This window comes from Dryas octopetala, chromosome 2 (genome assembly GCF_963921425.1).
Source record: "Dryas octopetala chromosome 2, drDryOcto1.1, whole genome shotgun sequence".
NCBI lineage: Eukaryota > Viridiplantae > Streptophyta > Magnoliopsida > Rosales > Rosaceae > Dryas > Dryas octopetala.
In genome coordinates, this window is record NC_141367.1 from 24817134 (window position 1) to 24840807 (window position 23674).

Below are 23674 nucleotides of genomic sequence, written 5' to 3' on the forward strand. Positions count from 1 at the left end.
TTACATTGTTTTCTAATGCAAATAATATGTTACTCATGAAAAAAAAAAAAAAAAAATTTTGTTAAAAGAGAAAGAAAGTCAAGATTAATAGTATTTTCCATACTTATACTATTCATCATTTCTTCTACAACGAGATGTTTGCCAAACGAACTTTAGTTTGAGGTTTTTGAGGTGTTTCAATTAATTAACCTCAACTCCCTCCTTCAAATTTAGAGTGTATCAACTCATATTTTAATAAATTATAAAATTTATAAAATTCATTAAAATTCAAAAGAATTAGATGAAATTCTCATAAAATTTGTTATATGTAAAAAATTCATTCAAATTCATCACTTAATGACATCTATAAGTTTTGAAGGACATTTAGATTTTACTGGAATCTGTTAAAATCTGAGTTAAAAACACCTTGATTTCTTTGGAATTCATTAAAATCATAATTAAGGACACCTAGATTTCATTGAACTTTTAAAATACATTAAAATCCAAGTTGGAGACACTCCCCTTAAGATATAGTACGTATCTCCACACCATCAAAACAAGAGATAATTTTGTTTCCTATACTATTATACTTGTATTAGTTTACTCTCTATAATTCCAATTTGAAAAATTAAGATATTTGACTTTTCAATTTTGTCAATTGAGGTAATTTTGTCAATTTATTCGCTTTTCATCCAAATCTTTGTTTATACAAAGTCAAATCCACATCACGAATAATCCTTATTGAGAGAAAAATGGTAATCGTGTGCCCATTATTTGTATCAATTTATTGAGTAAATTGGTAGAATTACCTCAATTGGTAAAATTGAAAAAATTAAGTATCTTAATTTTTAAAATTAGAAGTTTGAGAAATAAATTGATATAAATGTAATAGTTCTGAGGAGAAAAATAACACTTATCTCTCAAAACAAATTCAATTATCCACATATTTGATAAGAGTGAATTAAATGAAAAAGACAAAGAAAAAAGGGAAACAATAGCAAAATCAATAACTGGAATCATAGACAATTATCATCATATACAATGGAAGGACACAACATGCCAAAATAGAGGCAGGGAAAGTATATATCAATTGATAAATAAGATTTCAACTAATTGTATAAATTAGAGATTATTAAGTTTTTAGATAATAATTCTAAAGTTCATTTTTAGACTTTTAAAGATAATTAAACCTATTTAAAAAATTATAATGATAAATAAGTTTATTTTATATAAATAAAACTTAGGGTTTTTTTTTTAAAGTCCATTTTTTAAAATTTACTATTTATCCGGCCCAACCGCTACAGTAGTTTACTGTAGCGGCCCACTTTTTTAAAAAACCGTTACTGTAGCGCGCTACAGTATTTTAAAATGCAATTTTTTTTCTTTATTTCAGTGCCATTTAGTACATAAATTACTCAAAAAAAATTCATAATTTAGGTATTTTTTATTTCATAAACATGTTAAATAATAACCAACATAAAACACAAAAAATCAAGATGAGACATCCATAATCTTTTGCATTTTATTAGTAAATATAATTGTTACTATCGAAAAGTAACAAGGCTTATTCACACAATTGTCCCCTATGAGATACACTTTTTTTCACTTTGCCCCCTGAAACTTAAATCATCTCAGTTTGCCACCTGAACTTTACACAATTGTTGCAAAAGACTCTATGCCGTCAACTCTGTCAATTTTTCTGTTAAAATAGCTGACGTGGCACCTATATGGCATGGGTGAGACCCTTTTCTAGTTATGTAAGATTCATGTGGACAAAAAAAATTATAAAAAATTGACATGGATCTTATTATTTTTTAGTTTAAAATTTTTTTTTTTTTGTTCACATGGATCTTACATAACTAAAAAAGGGTCTCACTCATGCCATATAGGTGCCACGTCAGCTATTTTAACGAAAAAATTGACAGAGTTGACGGTATAGGGTCTTTTGCAACAACTGTGTGAAGTTCAGGTGGCAAACTGAGAGGATTTAAGTTTCAGGGGGCAAAGTGAAAAAAAATGTATCTCACAGGGGGCAATAGTGTGAATAAGCCATCACCTATTGTTACTATCGAAGAGTAACAATCACCTATTGCTACTGCCCGGCAGTAACAATCTCCTATTGCTATTGCCCGACATTAACAATCTCCTATTGCTACTGTCCGATAGTAACAATCACGTATTGTTATTGTTTGATAGTAACAATAATAATAAATTAAATAATATAATTTAAACATAATACAATCCTTGTGAAAGCATAAACAACTAAATGAATTATAAACCTATGACACAATTACAACAAACTAAAACAGAAATAAACCCAAATCAATTACTATTTGGCAGTAACAATCATAGTCTCATTTACATATTGTTACTGATAAATATAATTGTTACTGTCGAATAGTAACAATTTATAACATTAATATTATTGTTACTATAGAATAGTAACAATTACAAATCAATAAAAATAGTTGTAAATGTAGTAGTAACATGTTAAATACTAATAAAAATCAAAATAAATCAAACATAAAAATTACAATAATAAGTTGTCACTAACAACCAGTAACAACTAAAAAAATTCTCTCCACAACCAAATAAACATTTACTCAAAGATTTCAACTACTTTATCCATCTGTCCTACTTGAGCATAACCAGTAATCATAGTATTCCAAGAAACAATATCCTTGTTAATCATTTTTTCTGAAAAGAGATAGAGCTTCAACCATTCTCACCCTTATGCAAACACAAACATCAACCAAAAGAATAAAACCCAATTGAGCAATTTTCCAAAGAAACAAACAAGAACAACAATCCGAAAACTCACAATCTAAAAATGCAAATCAAAACCAACCCATTACGCTATGCCATAAAAATTGTATTTCACTGTTCCTACTACTGTGTTTTTTTTTCCCCTCAATTTTTCTAGATAATATGTTAGGTATTAGGTTTCACTGATATCATAGGCCTCCTGCACACCATAGAAGCTTGATGGCATTCAAAGTGTCTAAAGTTTCACGTACACATGGTCTTATCATCAGAGGTGTAATTCATTTCAGTGACAACCACAAGTTTTATTTTTGAAAAAGAAAAAGGTAAAGCTACTGAGCTAGGGTGAAAACCTAGAAAGAAGAATCTTGAATCTAAAGATTAGAAGCCAGAAATCAATCAACCTTTAATCTGTCAATTAGCAAATTAATTTAAATGTTCAGCATTCTCGTTTTCCTCTACAACATAACAGTACCTTCCAATTCAAAAATTAGGCTAAGGCAAACCCAAAAATTTCACAAAAAGTTTGCAATGAAATTTCAATAGCTCCAACCCCCATTTCTTGACTATCTCTTCTTTGCCTACACCATCATTACTGTATTCTTCCACAAGAAGATGAAATATTGAAAGAACAAAGACATCCACTGAGTGTTGAAATAAACACAGCTAAATCAAAAACCAAAAAATAAACTAAATATTGAGACTGAGATTCACAAGCAAAAGATATAAACAACAAATGAATCCTACCTTAGCTTGCTGTGCATATAAAGTGGAGCCGATGGTGGGTCGTACACTGGAAGTGACAGAACAACGCCGGAAAGTCCCACTTTCAGGGGAGGAGCGTGGTGCACGTTCGCCGGAGTCTGGTGGTGGCGTGACTTGAAACCTTGGGGGAACGGTAGATCGAAGTCCCCTAAGCCCAGTGGTGGTCGCGATGATCTAGTTGCCAGAGGTTTTGGGTTTCTGATCTTTGTAGATCTGTTGAGCGCTCGTGAGAGAGAGATAGAGAGAGCGAGCCCAACAGGTCCGTACAGTTCCTCCAGATCTCAGAGATCCATTTCGCTTCGCCATGGCTCAGCCTCTCGTAAAGAAGGACGACGATCATGACGACGTAGGTGAGTGTATGTCCCCGTCACTTGCAGAGAAACAGAAAAGGAGGGAGACAGAGAGAGAGGGAGAGGGAGACGGCGAAGCCTACTCCGCCGAAAACGATTCGATTCCCAAGGCCTGCATCAGGACCATCTTCGCCATCGCAAAGAAGCTCTGCGAGCAAATCTTCCAGGGCATAGTACAGCCATTCAACAACGAGCTCTGAGCCAACGAGGTGAGACAGAGTGAGGTCAGAGAGAGAGACGGAGAAAACAAGACGGAGAAGAGAAGAATGTTAGAATGTGGACCGGGTTAGGTGTTATTGGACCTCCTTCAAAACAAGAAAAAAACATAGGGTCTTAAAGGTATAAAGAGCCCAAATTTTGGTTTTATAATCATTTACTTTAAAACTTATATTATATTATATTTTATATTTTTTGTGTCGAGGCTCAATTTATTGAAGTAGTTCGTTTTGTTATCACTCATCGTATTTTTTCAAATGGTCTGGCCCGATAATGAACTTTTTCATTTTGACTTAAAAAAAAACCTTAAGTTTTTAATTCTCAGATAATATAGATATATAGCCTATTATTCTATTTAAAAAAATTAAAAAACGGTATATACAAATCATTTTCGAGAAGGTTGCGGAAACTGAAAGCGGGTGGGTGCTGGAGTATTCGGTGACGGCGTTGGAGAGCAATTTAAAGAAGACGTGTTTGATTCGGACCGAACCAAAACCAAAGCAACGCGGTGATTTTGATTCCTCTCTCTCTGTAGCGGAGGCAGAGAAACCGAATCCGAAACCGAAAGAGAAAGAGAGATGGCTGTGAACCCTCAGCTCTTCCCTAATGGGCTCCCCGTTCCGTTCGTCAACGAGATGTTCGTCTTGGCCAGAGACGGCGTCGAGTTCGAGGTCGATAAGATTCCTGGGTGCGTACTCACTTCTCACTACCCTTCTCTTACAATTTCGATGGAATTCATTCATTTTCCCATTAATTATTCAATTTTCGTTGTTTTGTTTTCTGGGTTTTGATTGGAATTTCGGTTGACTGTGTGTACGCCCAACATTGTAGCTTGATGATTGATGCAAGAATAAAATGAGTGAATAGTTTAATTTGTAAACCTCGGGAGACAGTGTAACAACTGCTAAGTCGAAATATATTCCAATTCCAAAGTAGTTTTTGTGATTGCATTATTTGGTGTTGAATTTGAGTATTGCCTTGTTCAACTTTCAGATCTGATGGTGGTCGTCTTAAAGCAAAAGGAACAATCTACTTGTCAAACGTACGCATGGTCTTTGTTTCCAAGAAGCCTGATGGGAACTTCGCTGCTTTTGATATGCCTCTGGTATGTCACACTTAGTCTTACCTCTATATTGCTTTGTACACGATGATTCTTCTGATGATTGTTTTTCCTTGGATAAATGATGTGTGGAAAACTTTGAATGTTAGAATTAGTCTTTACACATGGGAAAATTGAAAATTCTGATGGTGAATGACATATGAATGTAGGGTGTTTACAATTAATCATGTAGGTGGTCTAGTATAAGCAAATTTACAAAGCCTCCAATATCAAACTTATTCCCTGCACTTTCTATGCAGTCTTCTTTTGAGACTGGAAAGAGTAAGAAAAAATGCTTTAGGTTAAAGGTTAGAGTATTTTTAGCACATTCAAGACTTTGTTTATGTCAAGCGCTTCTTCCCGGTCTAGATCAATTTCGATGACTTCTCTGCTATATATATATATAAGTTCCTTTGGGCCATTTAACATGGTTTGTGAAATCCTTGATATGGTCTTATGATTGATCTCAAGGTCCCTCTTGTGGATCTTATGTACGATCCTGATTTTGACAACCCTGCATCGCTCATTGTTGTTATCTAACAAACAGCATTAGCAATTAATGAAGAAGTATGTTGTATTTAATTAAACTTTATGTCAAAACTCACAAATTTTTCATAAATAAGCCTATAGCCAGCCATGATCCACACCTACAAGAATCCTAATTTCACAGCGAATTAACGTAATCCCACAGCAGTAATTACCCACTGTTGCTGGATTTCAGATGCTCATGGGCGCCTATTTCTCGGGGCTCTGCTGAGAGTACTGTTATTATATGTGTAAGGCTAAAAAGTATTGTTGTATGTGATGCTTGTTTGCTTGTTTTCTGATTGTAAGGATTGTTTTGTCTTGGTGCAGTTTGGGCATATACTTGATGTCTCTTGCTGTCTTTCTTTTATATCCATTTACTTGCATCTCACTGACCTTTGGTTGATTCATTTTGCAGCTTTATGTCCATGGTGAAAAGTTTAACCAACCAATTTTTCACTGCAACAACATTTCTGGTCATGTGGAGCCTGTAAGTATATTGTTTATAAGATACCAATTATTGGCCATAACCTGTCTTCTGATTTTTGGCATCCTATTTGTCTTGATGACCAATTTCAGGTGATTCCAGAAAATCAATCTGCGGCTCTATATTCCACTCACTCATTCAAGATTTTGTTCAAAGAAGGGGGCTGTGGGACATTTGTTCCGCTTTTTTTCAACTTGATCTCCTCAGTGAGACAGTATAATCAGCAATATCAACACTCCAACATGGGGTCACAGCCTCATGTGGATCCTTTACAAGCATCACAAACTCCTGTTGATGAGATGATGAGACATGCGTAAGTGACATATTTTGCCATGGATGCTTGTTATAAAGTGGATCAGAGAAGGATTCATTGTTTAAATTACGATTTGCTAATTTTGCAGGTATGTTGATCCCAATGATCCAACAAAGATCTTCTTGCAGCAGCCTACTCCAGAGTCTCAGCTGAGGCGGCGCACATACCATTCACAACCCGCTGAACACGCAATGTAATTCTATTATAATTATTGAATAAAAGCGTGCTGTGTAACTGGATTATAAATATCAGACACTGAGTAAGAAGAGTTTCTACTTGTACATCATTGAGATATCTATGATTCTATATACTCTGTTATTGTAAAAAAGAATCCGTTGAATGCTTGAATCTTCATTATGGATGGATTACATTGGGCCCATGAGTATGTGATTCTTGAATTTTTCTGTAATTATAGTATTGGACACCGTGCTAATTTGGTGCCAAGTGAACTAATATGTGTCATAGTGAACCAAAACGGAGGTGTAAAATTCATTAGTCCAGCGATATATATCATGTTTAACAAAATCTGGTGCAAGTCGTACGTGGCATGGAAATATGAGTATCTGCTTCAATGTCCACATTATTTTTTTGCATCTTTCAGAGAATGGTGTACACATTGCATGGTACATACTACCATAGGAAATGAGTCTCTTTTTTATTACATATATTTGCATGCCCAAACCTCAACCACAAAGCAGGAATTAGTATGACAGACGCTGCGATCCCCTTTTGAGCCACAACTGGTAAGCAGTCATGTGGAAGGAGTCATAACCCTTGGGAGTCTCATGCCAAACAAAATGCCTACGGACTTTGCACAAATTATGGTACATGCTCATGTACGATTGTCTTGTTATAGACAACAACCTCCTCTTCAAGAATGCAACCTCGCCATGGTTGACAATGACTGAAAACTTGCTCCAGTTCAACACATTAGCAAATGGAAGCTCATAGTAATTGGAAAGTATAACAGGAACACAACCATAGTGTATGGCATCGCTGACTCTGGCAGTGTTCACCTCATAGCCTTTGACATGGAGGCAGTACTTGCTCCTCCTAAACCCTTCTTCGTAAGGAAAAGATGGGTTCACGGAGAATACATCCATGAATGTATCATTGCCCCATAAATCTATCAACTGCTGGCGGATATGAGAGTTCTGAATGCGCCCAGCAAAGTACACAAGCTTATCCCTGCATCCAAACAAAGCAGCTTAGCAGAAGCACAAATTCCAAAATTTGATGGCAACTCGAAAACACTACACGTTAGATTTCTAAAAGTACCTGGAATGTGGGGGGTTGAGGGCTCGCTGAGGAGGGCGAGGCCAAACTTGAGGCAGAGCAATGTCTTTGTGGGTGACGTAGAATCTCTGGAAGTAGCTGGAGGAGCAAGTGAGCTGGATGGCGTTGTTAAGCAGGCCACCATGTTTGGAAGCTGCCTCTCGACAAACAGAGTGGCAGCAAGCGTACAAGTGGTCGGCGCCCGAAGAGGCGTTCCAGAACGGGAACTTGCGGCTAATGGTGGCGGTGTAGTCGGCGACGAACTCTGCAATGGATGACTCGGAGTGGACACGTGGGTCGTTTCGGAGAAGATTGACGGAGAAGGGCAAGAAGAAGAGATGGGCTTGTTGTGGGTTGGGCGTAATGAGAGAGCTCTGGAGAAGAGATAGCTTGAACATGTGCTCGCTGAAGTAGTTTCCGAGTTTTGGGTTGAATGGGTTTGGGTGGGGAAGGAAAATGGAAGCAAAGGAAGAAGAAGAAGAAGTGGGATAAACATAAATCTTCAAGTTTCGGATCATGTCCTTGAAGTCAACGGCAAAGAGTTGCCAGTTGTGGTAAGGACCTGAATCTACAGGAAGAGATGTTGGGGCAGAGGCTGAGAGACCCAAATTTGAGTGAGTGTTTGAAGTGAGAATGTGGTTGGTCACTCTGTGAGTAATGGTGGTTTTTGACAAAGGGAGGAGGAAGACGGCAAACCATGAACATGAAAACACTGCCAGCACCACCAAAACGGTCAGGAGCAGCCGTCGTTTGAGTCTGGGCCTTTTCTTCACAGATGAGCACCGGGTCTTCATTTTCGGTTCTTGATTCTTGTTGGAGGATCCTGACTCCTCAGTCACTTACCAGAATAAGAGAAACTCCCAAGTCAGTAACATACAATGAAACAAACAAACAAACAGGGCTGTCTGCTTCATTTATTTATTTTGTTTTTGACTTTTTGGGACCCAGAAACGGTGACGTATAGAAGGTATGAGCTTGAGTTTGGGCATTTTATTACTGTTGCTCATTATTTGTGTTGAAAGCAAAAGAAAGAAGATGATATCCACCATCCCAATTTGAAGAAGAGCGAATTGGGTAAGCATGGCCAGTTGGGTAAGGAGTCCGCAGACCCATCCGCATCTCCATCAGCCCCATCAATCGTTTAAGAAGCAGCTGGTGATTCAACAGCAGAGTCGTATTGTCAGCCTTTCAAATTCTCGTCGTCATCTTCGGAGCAGAATCTACTGCAACTACGATGATGAGACCACCAAGAAGCAACCACAACCACAGCCACAGCCAACTGGGATTCAGCTCTACTCTGAGATTGAGAGGTTATTTTATGTTATGCCCTTTTCTATCAACTCTACCATGATGGCTGATGCACTTCTTTGTTTACCCTTTGTTCAAGTCTACTTTCCAATTCAACGCTTGTTGTTTTACCTACTTCCAGATTACTTACAGAGACTGTAAGGCAATCCCAAGGTCCTTGGGCTGGTTCAGGCGACTGGACTCAAGTCGAGGTACCATTTCATCTTCATTTTAGCTTTTGCGGATTCACTAAGCTTTTCTGGATTACATAATTTCAGATTTTGTTCAATTATGCTTGTATTCTGTGATGAATTATGTCTTGGGATCCACTTCTGCTTGTTTATTTAGTTAAAAATGCATTAGGCAAGTAAATTACTAAATGCAAATGGCTTTGGGTTGAAATGCATAATAAGTTTTATTTTGAACCAATTTGTCGTTGTCTATTGCAGGGAGCATGGGTTCTCAAACCAAAAAACTTGAAACCTACTTCCGTTGTTCATTTTGTTGGTGGTATATTTGTTGGAGCTGCCCCTCAGCTCACCTACCGCTTGTTTCTTGAGCGCCTCTCAGAAAAGTGAGTTTCGATTCTTGTAGATTCAGTAGAGAATTTGGCTACTTTGTAATGAACTTGTATATTTTATGTTGTGCTAGAACAACTATATTTGTGTACAAACTTTGGATCCCCATGTTGCAAGATATAATGATTTCTACTAATGCCCAGAATGTTATGGTTGTTATTATGGGATTAGACAATTGGACTTGGTCGTTTGGTGTTCTTTTCTGATAAATCATTATTTGGTCCCAGACTCCCAGTCTATCCACTAATGGTATTACAGTGGAATTTTCTGCTTTTGAGAAAGAAAGAAAGATATGATACAGCTATTTTTGTGTTGCAGGGGTGTTTTGGTGATTGCAACACCATATGCTAGTGGATTTGATCACTTCTTCATTGCAGATGAAGTCCAATTCAAATTTGATCGGTGTTATCGGTTTCTTAAAGATACGGTGAGTTTTTATTTGTTCTCTTCAGAATCTGTTTATTTCTAGTTCTGCTTTATTTCTTCCATAGTTAAACAGAATCTAAGATGCTTGGTTATGCAGGTTCAAGATCTTCCTACTTTTGGCATTGGCCATTCTTTGGGATCTGTCATCCACCTTTTGATCGGTATTGCCATTTTTTAGTTTTCCCCTAATGAACTGCTCATAAGGGTGCAACTGATTGGAGTTTTAGTAATTCATTATGTTGGTGACCAATTGCTTGGCCAGGTTCAAGATATGCTGTTCAAAGAAATGGGAATGTGTTGATGGCATTCAACAACAAGGTATTTGACCTCATAAATTCATAAGCATATATGTCAGGACTTGGTGGGGAGAGAAAATTAATTGAGATAACTAGAGGTGGAATTCTCTCTTCTGCGAGAACATTTAGAGGAGCAAGATGAAGCACATAATTCTATAGATAAAAATTTGAACATCCTTTCTACTCCCCCTTGTTGTCTAGGTTCTGTGCATAACCAAGTGGACGGAAAATTTCAATATTCTTTTCCTTTTAGGCAGAAACTAGCTGAATTGTACACCATTTTTTATTCTCTCGTGCCTACAACGCATGCATCATCTTTACTTCTCAAAAAGTAACCAAAAAAAAAAACAACCACTTGCAGACACTTACATCATAACAAGATATGTGTTTTCTATAACTATTTCTTTAAAACATTGAAGATCCATTGAAACTGCTCTGCCATAATATGACAGGAGGCAAGCTCAGCTGTTCCTCTGTTCTCACCTGTTCTTGTTCCAGTGGCCCAAAGCCTTGGACCCATTTTATCACAGATTGCATCATCACCAACAATCCGCCTAGGGGTGAGAGTTATTTTTATTAATGTCCTATATACATATATTTTAAATTTTTGAACCATGCTACATAAAGCTTGATTTTTTTATTATAATCTCATCAAGTAATTGCATGTATTCATTGTTTGTGATTAATATGTTTAGTAACATAAAAGCTTCAACATATAACGGACAGATTTTACCTATATATGGAAGTCTCTTGATGTATCCATGTATTCCAAGACCCTTTGTATATGTTATTGTTAGTGTCGTGGATTTTTCTTGTTGGTGAAGAAGAATTATAAGAACAGTGTTAGATGGGTCAACATCACATAAAATGTTTTATTAAAGAGGAAAATAAAAATATATATGCTCATACTGTGCCGCGGAAGTATAGACCTGTGAATCTGCTCTTCAAGTTGTTATTTATGTATGTTCTGGCTTTCTAGATTTAAATTTTATTAGCAAATGATTTTTCCTTCCATGGAGTTGGTCAAGGTACCGATTATTTTTTTTGTTGTTGTCATAAATATTGACTGGCATTAAAGACTCCTGAACAGATGTCTCATCAATTCTTATGGAAATGCTTGCAGGCAGAAATGACTTTCAAGCAATTTGAAAACCTTAGCCCTCCCATCATGAAGCAAGTTCTTCCATTAATCGAGCAGCTCCCTCCCTTGTATATGGACTTAGTTAAAGGAAGAGAAGATTTTGCTCCAAAACCTGAAGAAACTCGGCGACTTGTAAGCAAACCTATAACAAGTTAATTCAAATATTCATGGATATGCTTTTATTGAACATATGATTATATAATTTTTTAACCAATTAGTTGACATTAACCAGTTCATTCATTTTTTTGGTTATAAAAATTCAAGTTGTATTTGATTGCCTTTCTTTTTTATTCAAATTGTAATTAAATTGCACTTTGTGATACACCTAAAGCCATTCTGCATCTTTAAGAACCTGAATATATGTATACTGATGCAGCAACAATAGCTTGGTTGGAAAATAAATACTTTTTTGGAAACCCAAGACTAAGCCTATTGGTCGAGTCTGTTGATGAGGCCTGTTTAGTCCAAAGAGAGAGGTCCATGGTAATCAAAAGATTTATTTCATGTCATTTCAAATCATCTGTTCTAAAAAATTTAGAGATAGACCTTTTCTTTATATTTGTGTGGATTGGGAGCTACTGTCTTGAGATTTTTGTGCTTGTGCATTAGATATTTGCTGTATTAGTTTAGTAGCTAACTGGTTGTTAGAGATTTTCATTGTACCTTCAGTGGACTGCTTGTTCACTGACTTTTAGAAGAAAACAGTCATGGGTGCCCTTACCTGCTGCAATTTTCTTCTATTTAACCTTTTCTGGGTTTACCACTTACATTTTCCATCTATTAACGCTTTTTTCAGATAAAATCATACTACGGTATTTCCAGGAATCTTCTGGTGAAGTTCAAGGATGATATGATTGATGAGACTTCAATACTAGCACAGGTGCTAAGTTCAGAGTCGGCCATCAGTTCTATGCTAGACATGTCAATTCGCTTATTGCCTGGAGATCATGGGCTTCCTCTGCAACAGGTGATTTTCATGGAAACTCTAGTGCGAATAGATCTCTATGGGCTTTTAATTATAGAGATCTGTAATTCACATGTATGTTTAGAATCTGTTCCGGAGTCGAGCAATTTAGATAAATAATATTTCTATCTTGCAGGCTCTCCCTGATGTGCCTCCAGCAATGGCAGATGCAGTAAATCGCGGAAGTGAGATTTTGGCTAATCTCACCACGGGGACACCATGGGAAACAGTTGCTAAAGAAGTAGGCAACTCATTAGGTGTAGTAGACTCAAAGATCCTTCGTGCAGAAATATCTAAAGACGTAGACCTACTTGTGGATGTGGTTGCATCTTGGATGGCTTCCAATACAGGTCCCAAGCTTTTGAAGCCGTGATGAGTTGGACCAAGAATACCATACAAATGATTATCACACTGATACAAGGATAGAATTGCTTCGGACATAAAGCCTTATTCATATTCAGTTTTACTCTTCATTTTATGTCCATCTGAGCAATGACCAATTATAGAAGTGATCAAACATGTCTCTACAAGTCTTAGTTTAAATGTAAATGTATATTTGTTAGGTTGTAAGTCGTAACAGAACCACGCATCAGGGAACAAGGATAAAATAGTTTACTTTTACTTTTGATACATAAATACGCAACTGTAATGTATCAATGTATATCTATTTGTCTTTCACAGTATTAGACATTAAGCCCTGCAGTGTTTGCACAATTATTTGTTTCCCACAAACTGAATCATATACATACAATACGAGGCAGTATATGTGATGATAAAGCTCATTTGTCAGATATTTACATCAACGGGCAGAAAGCACAATCTGACTTCTTAATGAACTAAACGAAAAAGTTGACACATTGAGCCGGTCAACCCTCCTGCCGTCTTGCATCTAAACCTCATGATACAGATAAAGGCCGAGGCCAAACCGAGCACATGCTCTGCAGAAAGCTATTTCCTCTGCTGCTGCAACTGGATCAACAATGGCGCCATCGCTGGGTGATACTGTTCCAGTTGACTCGCGGTGTGCCTGTATTGGTGTGTCAGATCAACATATCAAATATTAGAACTGTAATGAAACAGTATTCATGTTCATCACTAGCAGTGTAAGAGCAACTCACTAATAACCAAAAGTAGTACAACATTGACCTATTTTCTTTAATTAGTGTTATGCTCTTCATGTCACTACCTGTTGTTAACTAAAGATTGAACTTAGAGAACCTGATTATCACATGAGATTTACAGTTTGAACTTGTGGAGATAAAAGACTCCGACAAGAATCCACAGCTGTGAAATCACATTCATACACTTCTTCCCAAAAAATAAAGCTTTTAAGAAATAATTACACATAGATGCCTCTCTGCTTTAGTTTTGACCATAGTTACCTCCCTGACTTTAATTTTGACATAGTTACATAAACTCGATTTCATTATAGAGGCAAGCGTAACAAATTAAAGTTCATAGATCTATAACCTTCAAAACCAACAAATTGCCTTCCTACTGGAATTTTATAAGGGCCTAAAGCTAAGGGGATGTTTCATAAGATTAAACACAATACCCACAATGGAAGAGAACATCATTTGTTTTTACAATCAATAATGAATGAAAGCAAATGAAATGGAGTTTATGGAGTTTACTCCCCCATTATGATAGCAATGATTTGTAAGGGCATGTACAATAAAATAAGTGATAGAAAAGAAGGATCCTATGGTTAGAGGTATGAATATTGTTGAATAGTAAATATAGAAATAAACCACACTAAATGGAAGAAGAGCCACACCTCTCCGTCAGATCCACGTATGGTGACACGGTATACCACAGTCACACTTCCATTGTCAGAAAATATTACATCACGGATTTCTCCACACCATCCTGCCAAAAAGGGTGTTAACAACTAATAAGATATGGAGATTATAAACATTGAAAATTGGTCAAGGAAACTAAAATAAATTTACTGTCAGAAATCCACTATAAATGGCAAGAGATTAGTTGAACTACAAGCTAATTAATTTGAATTGGGTTGGTAATCTTAAAACACTGCCTGAAACTCATAATGCAGGCGTTGGGGTTTTGCAAACTAAGACGATTTTTGAATTGGGTACAATGCTGAATGCAATAACTATATAATGGTTTGCTAGCCAGTACTAGAGGGCTCAAGCATTTGACATATGAGTATAACTAGTGGTTTCAAGCATTCCATCATGTTGGTATTTGGAGAGAATGCGAAAACCTGGATACTGAGATGACATCATAGACTGGGTACGCATATTGTTCAGGATTTTAAAAGTGAAATCATTCATGCCAGGGTAACAGGTGAAGCAAATAACTATTGCCATAATATACACTAAATACAAACGACACTGAGTTGAGTACTTGCACAGATATAAAATGTGCATAACATGTAGTCTCCTGGCCAAAACGCATGAGATTTATATAGATGCAGCTAACTAAATGCTTGTTGAAATCAGATATGGATTGGTGAACAAGTTGCTAAAGAGGAAGGAGCGAATGACACCATATGAACACAGAATAACAGTTGGGAAATTACCATAAGATTGCCTAACCTTGTTAAAAAAAAAAGGGGTTGGGTTTTCTGACAGCAATAAGATTCTGATGGTAATTGTAATAAGAAATTATGATCATTTGCTTAATGAATTTGCAAATTGCAAGAGAATTGCAAGGTGAGAAGCAAGGTGAGAAGAAGAGAGACAAACCAGGAGCGTAGAAGCTCAACATCCGGTTCGCATGGTACCTACAGAACACACCCAATTACACAAAATTACATGAGATTTGATTGGGAAAAGAGAAAGAAAAAAAAAAAAAAAGAGAGAGATTAAATGAAATACCAGGGGATGAAGGTGGAGTGATGGGGAGGAGGGGTGTTGATGATGTTATCTGGGATTCGCTTGTTGAGGTCTCTGAGGATTTCGGCGAGGGGGCGAGTGATGCAGGAGGAGTTGGAGGACGAGAAGGACTTGTCTAAGGGCACCACATAATTCGAATTGGGCACCCCTCCTCCCTTCTTGCCACCATCGCTGCTCTTACACACGCAACGCCCTCCTCCTCGTCTTCTCCGCCCCAAGATTGGACCAGCTTCGACCACCAGTCGGGTTCGGACCTGGGCCTTGGGCGAAGCCCAAGAGAGAACGGGTGCAGATTTTGGGAGCAGGGTATTGCTGGGATTGGTCTGCAAAGCCATTGTTAGCTCGACCACCACACCCGAAACGAAGAATAACACACGCGCAGTCTCTCCGAGTCTCAAGAGTCTCGGACTGGGCCGGTAGGTGAAGTGTAAGATGATTGATCGATTGATTGTTCAAAGTCTTTAACAATTGTGTTCAAAGTTCACACCTTTTGAGTATTTTCCTTATTTTGTCCCCTACTTACTAGTCCACTCCTCGTGTCCGAAACCGTGACAAATTGACAATGACATAGCATGGCTCTCAATTCGGAGTAAAACTTTCGTATGATACTTGTTGTATACATTTATTGGGTAATATATATCTTATTACATGTTAACTTTCATGCAACGGAGACATATAAATACTTAAAATATATTTCAATCCAATCAGCTCTCGTGTATGATGTGTATCTCTCGTATATATTATTGTATATGTATATTTCATCACTTGTTACATCACTTTTATAACGGGTACATGTAAACACTTAAATGAATTCCAGAGCGCCAACCATCGTTCAATTACTTAATTTAATCTCTTTTGTTTTAAGAAGAAAAAAACTTATTTACCATGAATGTATTCATTATTTATGTCTAGATTTTTTATTATGATTACACAACAGAAGAGAGGCACAAAAGACATATACAACGGAGTTTTACTCCCTCTCCCATCCAATTTGCAACACGGGTAGTTGGGTTGGGTCGTCTCGTAATATTATATGTATTTTTCATTATAAAATAAATGTCCACGGTATTTTATAACAACTAACAGGTGCTGTACGCCAACCGCAACTAATTAAGTACCAATTGGTTGAACATTTATTTTCAAAACAAATGATGTCTGTAAACAATTTATTCAAAGGCTTCTTTCATTCTCATGTTCCGGCATTGTAGGTGAAGGAGTAGAGATGATGTGTGAAGTTAGAACTTTAAAGGTGTTGTAAAACAAATTACTGAAGATCTTACACAATCACAAACTCTCCAAAAATGAGAACCCCAACACTTCAATTGGAAACCATCCAATACAATAGAAGACACTTGCACCTCATTTTCCAAAAGAGATCAACCTTAAATATAAAACATTTCTGCTCATGAAGTTTCATCAATCAATCTATGATTACAACAAACTACAAAGCCTAGCCCATGCCTTTCTTCAAGGGAGTGAAGATGTCAAAATGTTTTGCTATGTACATATCCACGACCAAGAGCATCACATAAATTACAAGAGCACTACCAAGATGCCTCCAAGTAAGTAATGTTGGCGGATAGCATTCGCATCATGTGGGAACCAGTGTTACCTGCCATTCATAAGCTGCTAAGTTAAACAAAGTTACAGGATGCTAGTTAAGACTAAAAGTAAACAGAATGCAATCGAAATCCAACAGGTCCAGTTACTACCTCATCCAGCTTTCTATGGAAGATCAGCTGCACTTCACTGCGGAGGCTTTCCACATCCATTGCGTAATCTCTATGAAATTCCTCTGTCATTAAATCTTGCAGCCGCTGCCTCATTCTCTCCAATGCACCATCTAATCCACAAAAGTCCTTAAAAACCGAAGCTTCAGTTGTCCTGAATTGCAGAAAGTTCTTAATCGCAACAAGGGCCTGTATGCCATTTCAAACAATGAAAACCTGATTATTATACATGCCATCATAAAGTGATCTACTTCCTAACCAATCAGCAAAGCGTGTCCAAGTGCAGTAAGCATATCCAAATATAACTTGGACCCTACAAACTGAAATTCAGCAACAACAAAAAGATGCCATTACACTAATGCTACCTTCTCCTGCAGATCAAGGTCAGCAGATGATATTAGATCAACCATAGATTTCAAGAAAACGCGATTACTGAAAAAAGGTAGCTCATCCTTATCCGTATTTTCTAATTGACACTCTGCAAGATCTCCCAGAAGAAACACAGCCTTTCTCCGCAGTCTGATATCAATGCTTGAATCACTCATTATGTCCTAAAAACAGAAAATTGTCAGTTCAGTTGCCATAATCCTTGCTACAAAAATAAAATTACTTCAAATGCTTTGCTTTACTCATTTTGATGTAGTCACCTGAAGTAGTGAAAGCCCAGCTTCCTCAAAGAACAATTCTTGACCGGCTATATTGTTTCGGATCAAGGCTGACACAGCATACAATGCTTTGGTGGCTTCTTCTATGAAGTCAGATTTTACCATCTTCATAAGCTTGGACAGTGCCCCAAGTTCCACAATCTGAGATGCTTGCAATTTAGTCAATCAGATATTCTCAAGCACATTACTTGTCAATGCTTGAATGTAAAATCTCCAGCACATACCTGTTTCTGAACAAGTGGGTTATTTTGACTGGCTTTCCCAAGAACCCACGCAGCCATTTTCCTTGTATCCGCATCAGGATGATTAAGCTCTCGTATAACCACAGCAAGCCCCCCAAGTTTGTTCAAATCTGACAGTAGACACCAAGTTAAGTTAACCATGTCACTCACTTCAATCCATTACAAGACACAAACAAAAACCCTAAACCCCAACCCCCAAACCACAATTCACGAATCACAAATCACACCTACCATTTGCATTATCAATTGGCTCGACGAGTACCAGAAGCTCCTGCAGAGCACGGTGTCGATCTTCCAGAGACAAAGACGAATTTTTCAAGTCATCGATCGCAATCTGCATCAACTGTGCATCCGACGGCGTTTTCAACTCGTCCATGAGCTGCTTTATCTCGAGCTGACGGTTGTTCAGGTCCGACGGAGACAACCGTTGGACGTCTCGAGCTTTCTCTTTCAATTGAACGGGATCGGAGTGACCTATGGCCCACTGCAACATTCCATCGAGCGAAGAGAAGCCGCCGTCGGCGTCGAAGTCGGCGACGGCGGAATCGTCGTCCTGAGCATGAGCCTGAGCCTCCTCTTGTGAAGTGGACCAATATACCCCTCCCGAATTGTTAACTACTCGCTCTGCCCTCACAGCCATCACCATCGCCATTACTACTAGTACCCATGAACACACACGCCCCATCTTCTTCTTCTTTGGACTGAGAACGACGGACCCCATCATCATCATCATCATCTTCTTCTTCTTCCTTTTTATTCTAATAATTACCACGTCATCTCATACAACGTAGATCGTTGATCGTGGATCGGACGGCTCCTAGAAGCTTGGTTGCGTGGCGCAATCCTTTTGTTCTTTATTATTATTATTATTATTATTATTAGGCTTATTCACGAATTTGCCTTCAAAAACTAACTTTTTTTTTTTTACTTTACCCTCTTGAAGTTAAATATTTTCATTTTATCCCCTGAACTTTATAAATAACTCCTTCCGTCAATTTCATTCATTAGTCCGTTAACCTTTCAGGGAGAGAGAGAGAGAGAGATAGAGATAGGTCGCCGAAGATATTGAGGTTAGGATTGGCTGGTGGGGAGGGTATGAGGTTTGAAGGGGAAGGCGGTGGCTACATTGGTTGCAAGTGGGGGAGGGATTTTGGGTCTTTTTTATTTTTATTTTTTATGTGTTTGTTTAGTTTTTAAGTTTTTTGCTTAGGCTTATTATTTTATTTGCCCCTGAACACAGTTCAAATTCTCACTTTATTTCCTGACTTATTTTTTTGTCTCATATTATCTCTACGTTATACTATGTGTAATGTGTCTCACTTAACTTGATTCTATCAAATCCGTCAATATCTCCCATTAAAAATGCTTATGTGGTATCCACGTGTGCAGAAAAATTAATTAAATATTATTGTAAAACATTAATATATTAAAAAATTCAAATTTTAATAAAAAATTACAATAAAATAAAATAAAATCAAACACTCACCCACACCCTCCCTTCCCAATCGGCAACCCACCCACCTTTACCCTCCTCTACCCTCCTGTCCTGATCGACAACCCACCCACCCCCACCATTTGCACCGCCCAAAGATGGGCTACCAGCTTTGGTTGAGAAAGTTGGTTCAGTGGAGTCTTGGGTGGAGGGGAGAACGATGCTGCAGTGGGGCTGCCAGCTGACGATGGCTTTAGGTCCGGCCGATGCAGATGGTGGTGAGAGGGAAGGGTTGCAGATGGTAGTGGCTGCAAAATCTCAGCGAGAAGGGTTTCTTTCTTTTAATTATTTTTTATTGAATTTGGAATTTTATTTTAATTTTTTGAAATATTAAAATATTAAAATAATATTTAATTTATTTTTAAGCACACCTGGACGCCACATCAGTACTTTAACGGTGGATATTGATGGATTTGACGAAATCGGATTAAGTGAGACACGGAGTATAACGTCAGAGAGTAATTTGAGACAAAAAAAAAAAGCCAGGAAATAAAGTGAGAATTCGAACTATGTTCATGAGGCAAAAAGAATAATAAGCCTTTTGTTTAATTGAATTTTTTTGTGATTTTTTTTTTTGTAGTTTACAAATAATTTTTTATTACTTTTTTTGTCCACATAGGATCTTACATAATTAAAAAAAGGTCTCACATGTGCTATGTCAGTTCTTTTAACGACGAAATGAATAGAGTTGTACATAAATAGTCTAATGAGAGTAATTTGTAAAGTTTAAGAGAAAAAGTAGAAATATTTAACTTTAAGGGTAATGTAAAAAAAAAAAAAAAAAATTAGTTTTAGAGAGCAAATTCCCGAATAAGCCTTATTATTTTTGGGCTAAAAGGTGTGGACAATACGAAAAGACCAAAACGACACCGTTGCGTGCTTCCCTCACAAAGTCACAAATTAACAAAGAGCTCGGAGCTGTAAACTATGTCTGTGGCTTAGGTTTTTAACTAGGCAAGAGAACAGAGTGGAGGTTTAGGGTTTAGGGTTAGGAGGGAAAGAGCGAAGTAGCGGAACAGCGAAACAGAGAAAGAGATGGTGAGGCTCACTGCCGACTTGGTCTGGAAAAGCCCTCATTTTTTCAATGCGCTTAAGGAGCGAGAGTTGGACCTTCGAGGTATTTATTTCCTTTTCTCTCTTCCACCATTCCCAATTCCCAACCCTACATTTATGGTTTTAGGGTTGATGATTGAAACTCTTTCTCATTCTTGTTCTCAGGTAATAAGATAGCTGTAATCGAGAACTTGGGAGCTACAGAGGTCAGCAATTTACTTAAGAAAAAGTGTTATTCTTACTTTCGTTTAGATGGTTGGTTTTTATGTCAAGGTTCTTCGAGTTACTGAATCTAGTTAGATGCACATCGTAACAGGACCAATTTGACACCATTGATTTGTCTGACAATGAAATTGTCAAGCTGGAAAACTTGCCCTATCTTAATCGCTTGGGCACTTTGATTATCAATAACAATAGAATTACCCGTATCAATCCCAATATTGGAGGTAACTTCAATCCTTTTGTCACCTCACTCTCCTACCAGCCTTTGGTCTTGTATATTTTTTCAAGTTTTTTTGTGGGTTTATGTTAAGTGTTGAGTTGTATGCATTGCAGAGTTCTTGCCAAAGTTACACACTTTAGTACTTACCAACAACAGGCTAGTCAACTTGGTGGAGATTGATCCTCTTGCATCTCTTCCGAAGTTGCAGTTTCTTAGCCTGTTGGATAACAACATCACAAAGAAACCCAATTATAGGCTGTACGTGATTCACAAATTAAAGTCGCTTCGGGTTCTGGATTTTAAGAAGGTGAAGAACAAGGTGAGTCATTTTTAGTGTGCCAAACTCTTGTTTGTCATTTTGTGGCAAGGTGCTATTTTCTTTATGGTTACAAGTATGAGTTGGTACTAGAGCGCCACTAACAAATGAGTAGCTGTAATGCCTACTTACCATATTTCCCTCCAGTCTTTGGATTACACTGTTATTCTTATTTTGTAGTTTCATGGAAAAAAATAGTTTTGCTCCTTTCAAATATCAAAGGCTGCTGCTTAATTTCTACTAGTTTCACCCATAAAAAGTGAAAATATGAAATGGAAAGCTGTTGCATAGCAGATTGAGAATGTTCCATACTTGTATCTTCTCATTTTTGTTTATGTAAATCCTCTTTTGTATCTCTCACCTGGATTTTTTGTTCTTTGATGTATCTATTGCCTGCATTGGGCATTCTTTGATCGTGTTCCATGGATGATAGGAGAGATTGGAAGCAAAAACTTTGTTCGCATCTAAAGAAGTTGAAGAGGAGACTAAAAAGGTATCCCCACGAACTTTTGTGCCAGCTGAGGTTCCAAATGCTTCGGAAACTGCAGAGGAACAACAGACTCCAAAAGTAGTTGCTCCCACTCCTGAGCAAATTATGGCTATCAAGGTTCGTAGCTATCAAGTTGTTACATAGTTGCATCAACCATTATATTCTGTGACCATGTGCATGGTAAACTGATTAGGTTCAAATCTTACCAGGGATGTAGTTTGTATATTTGAATGATATCTCTTATACATTAAATCAGTAGTTGTCTAACTGTTCTAATATCCGAGAGATCCAGTGGTGGCAATTCATAGAAATTTTCTTTTCTTTTTTGCAAAATAGAAAATTCACTTAGTGTGATATTTTTTGCTTTGTTTCTGGGTCTTTTTTTCCCTTAGTCTGTGGGTAATGAAGTTCTCGGATCAGGATTCTCTCTCTCTCTCTCTCTCTCTCTCTCTCACACACACACACACACACACACACACACACAGGTAGGGGTGGGGTCATCAATGCATCTCAAAAATTATAATTTAGGTTTTCAATTGTTTCATATGTTGTTTTATCCACGTGCAGGCCGCCATAGTGAATTCCCAGACTCTTGAAGAAGTTGCAAGACTTGAAAAGGTGCTTTGCTTAATCAGAGAAATTACTTCATGATTTTCTTGAATGTTCTCTCTTATTGTTTGTACATTGACATTCTACTTGTTTTGCATGAGCAGGCACTGAAGTCAGGCCAGCTTCCTGCAGATTTGCAAATTTTGGATGATGATGCTCAGACCAATAGTGTTGAGGAGAAGGATGATAAAATGGTCACAAATAGTGAAAATGATGCTGATGTTGAACTAAAAGATGTGGAGGAACAGAAGAATGATGAACCAGCACCCATGGAACAGGTATCGATATGCTTCTTACAACTTCTGAACTATTTTATCTTATGCTTATTTCTTTTCTTCATCTCTGTGAACTATATTAGAAGACCTTATTTTCTTCAGTAAGAAGGGGCATGTAACTTTGATGGCCTCAAGAGCTATCTTTTAATCAAGATAGTAGTGCTATTGTTTCCCAATATTGCACCTCTACAAAGAGGACCATCTTCAAAGTAAGGGGGACTTTGTTGGATTAGAAAATAGTCAGAAAGTAAGAGGGGATATGTTGGATCAGAAAATAGTGTACGAGTATTAAGAGTGGGCAGAAGGAAATAGGATAGAGTTATTTTGATCCTTTATCTGTTTATTTCTTCCATGGTTGGAATTGATTTCACCATTTTTTTATTGAATGGATTTCATTTCACCTCAAACATAGAATTGTAGCTACCGTTAGTTGTGGTGTGTGTAGGCTTAGTGGCTGGGTTACAGGTTTAGCATGATTTTCATCTTTGCCATCATTGTGCTATAGTTAATGTTCAAGAATCTAGCTTTACCAAAAAAAAAAAAATGTTCAAGAATCTGGTATTATTTGGCTCCTTTGGAGTGGATTTCGGTATTAATGTTTGTTTGCACTTGCAGGAGTAGGTAGAAGGACCTGTTCGTGTATTTGTGGCATCATAAAGCTTGCCCTATTTCAATCCCTTGGTGGCGACTGGAAGATTCTAAAATTGGGAAATTCTGATATTCCTGGAACTATGTATACATCAGGGATATTTCTGTCTGTCTTATACTAGACCTGAGACCAGCTCTTTTGCCCTAATTCATTGATGCTAATTTTTCCTTCTAACGTTTTTTTGGGAGGAAAGGGGGAGTGAGGTTGTGTTACAGTATGTGTTCTGTTGATACAAGTTTTGTTTTTCCCAAGAGTCAAGCCGATTACACTAATATAAGCCGTTTAATTTTCTATATTCAGCTTTCTATCCTCATCACCTTTCTTTTTTCTTATCCTGTATTCTTTTTCTTCAATTAGAAAGATTAGAAACAAAAACATGATTAATC

At 37.3% G+C, this 23674-nt stretch overlaps 6 protein-coding genes across 6 annotated transcripts; 3 read left to right on the plus strand and 3 right to left on the minus strand.

The window, feature by feature from the left end:
• The first annotated feature begins 4456 nt into the window (after positions 1 to 4456).
• Positions 4457 to 6876, plus strand: LOC147294570 (classical AGP protein). Its single transcript, XM_086230569.1, has 5 exons — positions 4457 to 4761; positions 5067 to 5178; positions 6116 to 6187; positions 6277 to 6497; positions 6586 to 6876. The coding sequence occupies exons 1-5, from the start codon at positions 4652 to 4654 to the stop codon at positions 6692 to 6694; spliced, it is 624 nt and encodes a 207-aa protein (XP_086086695.1). The 5' UTR covers positions 4457 to 4651; the 3' UTR covers positions 6695 to 6876.
• Positions 6877 to 7009: 133 nt separating this feature from the next.
• On the minus strand, positions 7010 to 8782 carry LOC147294571 (putative glycosyltransferase At3g07620). Its single transcript, XM_086230568.1, has 2 exons — positions 7776 to 8782; positions 7010 to 7685 (listed from the first exon to the last, which is right to left on the minus strand). The coding sequence occupies exons 1-2, from the start codon at positions 8564 to 8566 to the stop codon at positions 7199 to 7201; spliced, it is 1278 nt and encodes a 425-aa protein (XP_086086694.1). The 5' UTR covers positions 8567 to 8782; the 3' UTR covers positions 7010 to 7198.
• On the plus strand, positions 8775 to 13142 carry LOC147294572 (Gut esterase (DUF1350)). The gene is made up of 10 exons (XM_086230567.1): positions 8775 to 9082; positions 9202 to 9271; positions 9509 to 9633; positions 9956 to 10064; positions 10161 to 10224; positions 10326 to 10381; positions 10812 to 10919; positions 11483 to 11632; positions 12297 to 12467; positions 12601 to 13142. Exons 1-10 carry the CDS (start codon positions 8853 to 8855, stop codon positions 12835 to 12837), a joined length of 1320 nt encoding a protein of 439 aa, XP_086086693.1. The 5' UTR covers positions 8775 to 8852; the 3' UTR covers positions 12838 to 13142.
• On the minus strand, positions 13054 to 15781 carry RAD52-2 (cobalt ion-binding protein). Its single transcript, XM_086230570.1, has 4 exons — positions 15308 to 15781; positions 15176 to 15213; positions 14242 to 14333; positions 13054 to 13491 (listed from the first exon to the last, which is right to left on the minus strand). The coding sequence occupies exons 1-4, from the start codon at positions 15658 to 15660 to the stop codon at positions 13354 to 13356; spliced, it is 621 nt and encodes a 206-aa protein (XP_086086696.1). The 5' UTR covers positions 15661 to 15781; the 3' UTR covers positions 13054 to 13353.
• Positions 15782 to 16627: 846 nt separating this feature from the next.
• On the minus strand, positions 16628 to 18701 carry LOC147294574 (ARM repeat superfamily protein). The gene is made up of 6 exons (XM_086233314.1): positions 18194 to 18701; positions 17945 to 18072; positions 17703 to 17861; positions 17421 to 17606; positions 17038 to 17244; positions 16628 to 16937 (listed from the first exon to the last, which is right to left on the minus strand). Exons 1-6 carry the CDS (start codon positions 18696 to 18698, stop codon positions 16917 to 16919), a joined length of 1206 nt encoding a protein of 401 aa, XP_086089440.1. The 5' UTR covers positions 18699 to 18701; the 3' UTR covers positions 16628 to 16916.
• Positions 18702 to 20371: 1670 nt separating this feature from the next.
• Positions 20372 to 23587, plus strand: U2A' (U2 small nuclear ribonucleoprotein A). The gene is made up of 8 exons (XM_086231551.1): positions 20372 to 20571; positions 20673 to 20713; positions 20824 to 20953; positions 21063 to 21268; positions 21699 to 21872; positions 22323 to 22373; positions 22469 to 22642; positions 23255 to 23587. The coding sequence occupies exons 1-8, from the start codon at positions 20490 to 20492 to the stop codon at positions 23258 to 23260; spliced, it is 864 nt and encodes a 287-aa protein (XP_086087677.1). The 5' UTR covers positions 20372 to 20489; the 3' UTR covers positions 23261 to 23587.
• The last annotated feature ends 87 nt before the right edge of the window (positions 23588 to 23674 follow it).